The sequence below is a fragment of the Trichinella spiralis genome (genome assembly GCF_000181795.1).
Source record: "Trichinella spiralis strain ISS 195 chromosome Unknown Scfld1757, whole genome shotgun sequence".
In the NCBI taxonomy this organism is placed as follows: domain Eukaryota; kingdom Metazoa; phylum Nematoda; class Enoplea; order Trichinellida; family Trichinellidae; genus Trichinella; species Trichinella spiralis.
The window spans coordinates 1-8,116 of record NW_003528696.1 but is presented as its reverse complement, the minus strand read 5'-3'; the positions used below and the strand labels follow the sequence as shown (position 1 = coordinate 8,116).

The window sequence follows — 8,116 nt, the reverse complement described above, 5'->3', positions numbered from 1 at the left end:
TTATTTCAATTCAAATTTGTACAAATTATTCAACGATGGAAATAATATCATTTTCAAAATTCGATCAAATGAAACATTTTTGCACAACTTTCAAAAATTTGACCTTTAAATATTTGTCATTTGCTCAAATTACGCCTTGTCAATTGTCACCATTACGCCAGTATAACAATACCCAAGATGCTTGCAAAAAAACTTTGTTAAAATTTAAACCCTGGTGGATTTTGAGTGTTTTCCAAGCGAATTGGCATTTTGCAATATGTTTCAAAAGTCCAATCGACCTTTTTGCCGCTTCGGCAATGGACAAACAATTGTTCAATTTACAAATCAACTTAATTATTCTTTTATGCCTACTGTAGCATGGTTTGATTTTGTAATTGTTCAGCTTGTTTTGTTGTGGTTTATATTTTTGTCAAGTTTTGTTGTTCACTGCTCGTGTGTGCGTGTGAATTTTGAATATTTTTTTTTCGTCTCGTTTCATTTTATTTTTCTCTTCCCAAGATGAAACACGTCGGCTAACGGCAAACGGCTAAACACGATGGACTCGACGATTGAAGATGAATTTGTCACCGCCGCCAGTCAGCTGGACGACAGTCGAGACGAGGTGTCGCATTTGCTTTCCAATTGCAGCCATTCTCCGTCTTGTTTGTCAACCGAGACTGCGTTTTCCAAGTGAGTTGCCGTTCAGTTCGGCTTGCTGTGCTATCCGCTGCTTGTACCGAATGCTTTTTCCCTTTTTATTTCTGTTAAATATTTTGTTCCAGCCTCCACCGGGACCAGTCGAATTTGCTGGCCGACGGCCATTCTTGTACGGTCGACGCGTTCGGTCCTTGGCATCCGAAATATTTCAACCCTCCCGTGAGCGGCTGTCGCCTGCCGGGCGTGGCCAAAGCTCTGCTGCCGGTGTTGGTCGCCGTTGGAAGAAGCTTGGTCTGTTTTACATTGTCGTTGGCTTTCTTCGCTTTGGTCACCTTGCTCATCCCGTTTCGCTTTTTCTTCTACCTGATTGGTCGGTTTTCAAATTTGCCGCTCTTCCACCGCACGTTCTACAAACGCCACTGCGATCCACTGTGGCCGTTCGGTTCGCCACCCGATCGTCACCACGCCACCACCACCAGCACCAGCAACAAGCATCATCGTCGTCACCAGCCGAGCTTGTACTATTTGCTTTCGCTGAGCTTGGACTCCGGTTTGGATTTGAAAGCGCTGCAGGATTTCCTCTTGCAACGGCTGTTGCTCTGCACCAGCAGACATGCGTTGATATGCTGCGATCCGGACGGAGCGACGCAGAGCAGCAAGCCGTTTCCAATTGAGGACCACTTTTGCGTTAGCATGCCCGAACAGCAGTGGAACGACGACGACTCCGGTGCCAACTTGGAACAGACGCTCAACCAGCTGATCAAGTCGACCCTCCCTGACCAGTGGAGGGTGTACATGATGAGCACCAGGTCGTTGGCGCCGACCACGTCCATGAACGTGCTCATCCGGTCGACCTGGGCCGACGCCTGCTTGTGTCCCTTGGAACTGTTGTCCCTGATCGGCGGGGGCGGTGGCAGTGATCAACAACATTTGGTCCAGTCGTCGGTGAAAATTGAACCGAAAATATTTTTCACCGTACCCTGTGCATTTGGTATGCTCACCTCCTTCATACTGGCCATTGCCTGCGCTACGCAAGACATGCTCAACGGACCGATCAATCTGCTGACGTCCATGGTCACTTCAGTTCATCCAGTTTGGAATGATCTCATCGAGTGAGTGGAATTTTTTACGAGAAAATTTAATTTTTTCTTAAATTTTATTTTGCATGTTTGTTGTTTTAACAGATGGCATAATTTTTCATGAAATCAATGATTGACGTTTTTATGTTTCATATATAGTTTTGTTTTCAAATTTTCTGCCTCTACATTATATATATATAACAGCAAACAGCTGCTGTAATTTTATCATTTGTGCGTTGAAGTTGTTGTTGTTGTTATGAGCTTTGCTTTTACGTTTTGCAAATTGTTCAACAGCAAATATTTCATTTGTTATTTTTTCTCTAAATTTTTAATAATATCCAATTGTGAGAATAGTTGTTTTTGAAATCAATGAATCAGTAGTAGTTTCCAGAGAATAAATGTGGTTGGTTTTGCAGGTTCCGAGGTTTGCCATCGTTGGAAAGTCGAGGTGAAAATCCGACAAAGTGGAAATTGACTTGGACAAAGATCACCAGCTTGGACCAAGTGCTCCGGTTGTGCAAAATTTTGCGTTGCTCAATTCAAGAGCTGCTGTTGTCGGTGTTGGCCGGTGCCCTTCGTCGACATTTTCGCAGTCGAGGTATCCGTCATCCGCCGGCACTTGTGATCAGCATGCCAATCGACATCGGCAAGCAGCATTCGCATCCGCGTCCGCATCATCAGCAGCAACAGCAACAGCAGAATAAAGCTGACGAGATGCGACAAAACTGCGACAAGTGTGTGGTGGTGCCGTTGAAACTGCCGGTCGACGTCGACGGTGCCGTACCCCGAGTCTGGAAAACCCAAGAAGCATTGAATAGCACCTTGGATTCGTCGTTTCCCCAAGCGGCCACGTTCTTCTTGAACACCATTTCGACAGTGCTGCCGGCCAGCTTGGCCCACCGGTGTGCCAGGATGCTTTACAAATCGTCCGAAGGGTTGGTGTCGTTTTTGCAGGTTGAGAAAAATTACCACCTCTGCGGTCGGAATTTGAACACTCTGCTGTTGTTTCCGGTGGTCGGCGAATTGTCCGGTTGGGCGAAACGCAAATTCGCCTGCACGTTGACACATCTCAACTCGGAAATCTACGTCAGTTTGAACGTGGATCCGCGTCATTTTCAGGAACCGAAACAGCTGGTGGGCTATATGCAAAACGAAATTCACCATCTGTTGGCTCAGATGGGTGCCAGATTGTTGAATCTGTCCGAACTGTCGTATTTGCCTTGCTTTTTGCGCAACGCCAGGCTGAATTCGCCGCCAACACCGGCATCTTCGGTCTGCCGGGCCGTCGCCCCGCCCGTGACATCCTGTTCGTCGTCGACCGCAGTGGTCGACGGGGACAAGGTGGAAATTAGCATGGAAGTGGTCAGTACAGGGAAGAGGAGAAAAAAGTCGAAAAAAGTATCCGTCGGCGAGTTGGAACGTCTGCTCGGTGAAGTGCAGAATGATTTGCATTCGATCAAGACTAGCCACTTTCCTGACCGCAGCAGTTATATAAGTCGGCTCGATCAGTTGGAAAGGAAAATGGCGTTGTTCCAACGTGGTCTGAGCAACGTGGTGAACAAAGCGACCGCTTTGCCTGAAGAAGAGAACGGTGATTCGTACAAACTGAAAGCGCTGGTCAGTGTTTACAACAATGAACATCTCAGTACCAGTGACAAGGATCAAGATTCGGCTGCTGGCGATCATCGCATTCGACCGTTGAGGAAAAAATCCCGTCGTCTCAGTTCACCGACTCGCATCAACGCTATGCTTAGTCATCACCATGTTCTTTGACTATGCTTTCGAATTTCCTTCACGACACTCATCTTACGTACGTATACGCACATATATATATATATATATATATATTTTTTGTTTTTATCAGTCTATTTTTTCTTTATACTATCTGTTATTTTACAAAAAGAAAGCCAGCAATAGTTTTCTTCCAACAGTACTTTTTATTTATTCAATGAGTGCATACATACATGTACGGTGGTTGCTTATTTTCTTTTTCCTTACGTGTTGCTCAACGAAATGAATAATAATATATTATGAAATTAAATCTTTTTTTTCCATTAATTTTACCATTATTTATATGCTTTCTTGTGCTAAGTGAAATACTGTTGTGAAATGCCTTTCAATAATGTGCTTTGTTTTGTCTTTTACTGCGGACAGATGGTCGGTCGGTCAGTGATCACGGCGGATTTAATCAGACGATCGTCAATATTAGCAATAAAAATATTCAGTAAACTTTTTAAACTCTACTCTCTCCTCCACTGTACCACTGTACTGATTTATAAATAATTAAATAAATTACAAAGAATAATCATCTACATTTTATTATCTGTACATTTATTTGAGATCCAACTATGCTACTAATATGTTTTTACTCAGATTGAGCTTCATAAAAATAACGCTCAACAACATACTGTACAACAGATCCCTCGGGTATGGTCATTCTGAAAACAGTAAGCAATTAATCTCGTTCGCTTACCGACAGGACAATCAGTCATATGTCCACATTAACGTTTTGTCGATCCAAATAGCATATGCCAGCTTGTCTGATAAATTTGTGTGCAGGTTGTGCCAGTTGGATATCCCACCACACGAATGCAAACAAGAAATAGAAATTTTTATTCTTCACGATTCAATTCAGTCCACTAATAACAATAATAAAAATGGACCTTTAATTGGATAATTGATTAATTTTTGTTTTGAATATTAATTACAGAAAAAATGGAATAGAAATAAATAAATACATACATAGCGAATGCTTTTTTCTTTTACATAAATTTGATGAATACACTAAAGTGAAATATGAAGAAAAGCATCGCATTTCAAAAGCTAAATATATTATTTTGCTTCTTCTTCTTGCAAATTTTCGACTACATTTCAACAAAAGCACTGAGCAACAATTGGATACTGTTGAAATTTTCCACATGCACAACAAAAACACTACCACCAGCTAGCTACATTCTACAGTTTGTTTGATTTGTATACTACTGCCGTATTTGTCTTGTGTGTCGACGATTAAATCATCGATTTTGCGATTCTTTTCAATTCTGTCTTGTCTATCTAAAAGAATATAACAACAATACATGCATGATGGTTGGTATGATGTGCAAATTGAAAACAAATATATCATCACAAACTTTTTACCCTTTTCGCTATTGTTCGTGGAAATTCGTCCATAATTAGAATATGATCAATTGGAGGTAACTGAAGAGGAAAAAAATGAAATTAATATTTTTTTGCTGCGGAGTTTCAATTTTATTTTTTGTTTAAATATAAAAACCTTCGCTTCAGAGCAATTTGATCTTATTTTATTGATAACCATGTCTTTGTTCACTTCCACTTTGGGTTTGAGTAGAATGCAAATGCAAAAGTTTTCTCCATTTTCTGCATCCGGTAATTCGATTGCCTTCAAAATTTATGATGATTTTTCAAAGAATACATGCAATAACAATATTATTGCGTTTTCTTTTTCTGTATATTCAAGAAATATTTATTTCTGTAATCACCTGAACAGACTGAATCCACTGCAAAGTACCGATGTGACGTTCGTACATGTGGGGATAAAGAAGGGTCCCTTTTCTGTTGATCACATCGCTCGTTTTTCCCCAAAGTGAAACGTATCCATCTTTGTCAACAGTAGCTAAATCTCTACAATAATAAACAAACGAAAAATTATAATAACTGAAATAATTTTTAAAAATCCACTAAATACTCCGTGTGAATCCAATTTTCTTCTTTCGAACAACTGTTCTCTTCACCACCAACGACGTAGCCCAAAAATTTACTGCCAGCCAAAGTGTGAACGCACAGTTCGCCCGTTTCACCGGGACGACAGCGGTTGCCTTGTTGGTCGACAATTTTAATTTCAAAATTCCCATGCGCCCTTCCAACGGATATGGTCATCTTTTGGCAGGGTGCCATTTTTGGAAAAAATATCGGCATGCAGCCGGCTTCAGTGAGAAACATTCCACTCTGAAAATGAAAATCAACAGCTACACCGCGATGCACCCACCGTATATTTATTTGCACGAAGCAAGCAGTTGGTATAATTGAAATTGAACAACAAAGTTGCATACCATGACCGTTTTGATGTTGGTCCTTTTCAACAAGGACAACAGTTCTTGAGAAAATTGATCGCTAGCAAAGCAGGCTGAAGTGGATATTGAAAATTTAATACAAATTAAAATCGAATCAAATGCGACAAACAATCCTCGCCTGAGATTAGTGTTGTAAGATTGTATTTGTTCAAATCGGACAATCTCAGCATTAGAGACAATGCAGTTGGACTGGTCAAAATACAAGTGCATCTAAATGAATAAATAAATTGTTTTTTTTCTTAAAATTATATTCATTAAAAATAACCCTTCGGATTCAATAGCACGCCACACATCCGCTGGAAGAGGTTGCTCGGCTGGATAGACCACTTTGCTACAGAACAGAGCATTGCTCAACAGTGCAATGCACATTGCTGGTCCACGAAATATTGGAAATACGCAACAAACAATTTCAGCCTGGAATATATTAAATTCCATTTTTGTTCTCTTCTTTTTCAAATTAGAATCAATTTCACAGCAAACATGTGCTCTCAGAACTCTGAACTTTTCAAAATTTCATTAAATGCGCTAAGCATGATGCAATTTCAAGAACCATATGAATGAATAATCATCGTGATGGACGAGAAGATTCGTTTTTTTTTGTTTCAATTGCGTTATACTTTTGCTTTGTTTTGTGTTGTTTCAAGTTTGAAAATCAAATTCGTTAGTAAAAGCGAACAAAGCACACATACATACATACATGCACACAAACACACACACGGCAAACAAGAGGATAGAAAATTTGGATCTTTTATTTGTTAATTGCATAACAATAATATTGTTGCTGTTGTTGTTGTTGTTGTTGTCAAGAAAAATTATTAGTAATGGTAAAATAATTGGTTGCATGTTGTTGCTCACCGGATCCGTCAAGCCGAGCTCAGAGCCAACAATCAGGCAAGATTTCAAAAGTTGATAATGCGTCAATTGTACCGCTTTTGGCTTGCCATGAACCTTCTAAACAACAAACCAAATCAGTGGACAATCATTTTTCCTTCTCACATTCTCCTTTGTAAAAACATATATAATGTTGAATCATACTGAAGTGAGCAAAATTGCAGCCAAGTCGTCGGCTCCTGGCTTGCACTGGACTTCAACAACTTCGTTCACTGAATTCCACACTTCTGACAACGAATAAGCTGCCCTGAGAGTAGATGAGCAAAATAAACAAATAAACAAACAAACAAACAAACAAAAAGCCAACTTGAAGTTGGTCTGCCCCGGTCCGGCGACAAAAACGTGCGTCAAAGATGGCGACGAGAGGCAACCGCCACCTTCATCCGAACTGGACAACAGCTTGGGTATCAGTTGAGCTAAATTGGAGAAATACTTTTCCGACTTTTCGGTCATGTAAAACACCACAGCTTTGCATTGAATCTGAATTGGACAGAAAAAGCAAATGAACAAACCAAAGCAGAACACGACCACCGCATACCGTGTTGATCAGCTCACGCAACGAGAGGTAGTCTTTGAGAAGCATCGGGCTGGCCAGAGTGAACACCAGACCCGCTCTGGAGGCGGCGAACACCGACACCGCCAGGTCGCTGCAGTTGAAGCCGACAAGCAGTATCCGGTCGGACGGCTTCAAGCCGACGCTCAAAAATCCCTTAGCCAGCTTGCAGACCGCCTGACTGAGTTGGCCGAACGTCCACCGTTTTCCTTCTTCGACGAATACCATCGCCTCACGGTCGGCATGGGCAACGCAGTTCACTTCCAACGCTTCGGCCAAACTTTGCTGTTCACTGTTCCAACTACCACCGCTCATCTCCAAGAAATAAATAAACAAGCAAACAATAACAACTATAACAACAACGAGTATAAACAAACAAACAGGTACACTGCTGTTTTATCAACGTTGGTAATTAAACCAATAAAAACAACAAGCATCAAGAACAACAACAACAACAACAACAGGGATAATCAACAACATCAACAACAACAACACTTGTTACCACCACAACAAGCGGTTGATTAGAATAGAGAATGAAATTTTATTTAAAAAAAATATCTCACTGCATTGCCACATTTCAACAACAGGATGTGAATGAAACAAAAAACAACTGCATGGAAACAATTTACCTCTCTGCATGTCGAGCAGCAACGATAAACAAATAAATAACAAGAAAAAAGAAAACCACCTAATATTATTATATATATTATACGTATAATTTTTTTCGCGTCTTCAGTGGGGTGAATTGAAAAATGCCCAACTGTTGAGATTACTGTTTTTCGTTCTTGATTTTAAAAGTATTTAAAAATTAATAAATAAATAGTAAACTATTTCGATGATAATATATCTCCTGCCTTGCGTAATGG

At 40.5% G+C, this 8,116-nt stretch overlaps 4 protein-coding genes across 4 annotated transcripts; 2 read left to right on the top strand and 2 right to left on the bottom strand.

Annotated features, from left to right (window-relative positions):
- Window positions 1–535: 535 nt before the first annotated feature.
- Tsp_12648 (tigger transposable element-derived protein 5) lies at window positions 536–1,310 on the top strand. The gene is made up of 3 exons (XM_003368859.1): window positions 536–601; window positions 628–669; window positions 762–1,310. The coding sequence occupies exons 1-3, from the start codon at window positions 536–538 to the stop codon at window positions 1,308–1,310; spliced, it is 657 nt and encodes a 218-aa protein (XP_003368907.1).
- A 1,035-nt stretch (window positions 1,311–2,345) lies between these two features.
- Window positions 2,346–3,488, top strand: Tsp_12647 (hypothetical protein). Its single transcript, XM_003368858.1, has one exon. It carries the CDS (start codon window positions 2,346–2,348, stop codon window positions 3,486–3,488), a length of 1,143 nt encoding a protein of 380 aa, XP_003368906.1.
- Window positions 3,489–4,659: 1,171 nt separating this feature from the next.
- On the bottom strand, window positions 4,660–5,630 carry Tsp_12646 (putative long-chain-fatty-acid--CoA ligase). Its single transcript, XM_003368857.1, has 3 exons — window positions 5,422–5,630; window positions 5,245–5,357; window positions 4,660–4,769 (listed from the first exon to the last, which is right to left on the bottom strand). Exons 1-3 carry the CDS (start codon window positions 5,628–5,630, stop codon window positions 4,660–4,662), a joined length of 432 nt encoding a protein of 143 aa, XP_003368905.1.
- A 259-nt stretch (window positions 5,631–5,889) lies between these two features.
- Tsp_12645 (conserved hypothetical protein) lies at window positions 5,890–7,565 on the bottom strand. The gene is made up of 6 exons (XM_003368856.1): window positions 7,206–7,565; window positions 7,005–7,177; window positions 6,842–6,944; window positions 6,504–6,757; window positions 6,072–6,302; window positions 5,890–6,016 (listed from the first exon to the last, which is right to left on the bottom strand). Exons 1-6 carry the CDS (start codon window positions 7,563–7,565, stop codon window positions 5,890–5,892), a joined length of 1,248 nt encoding a protein of 415 aa, XP_003368904.1.
- Between the last annotated feature and the right edge of the window lie 551 nt (window positions 7,566–8,116).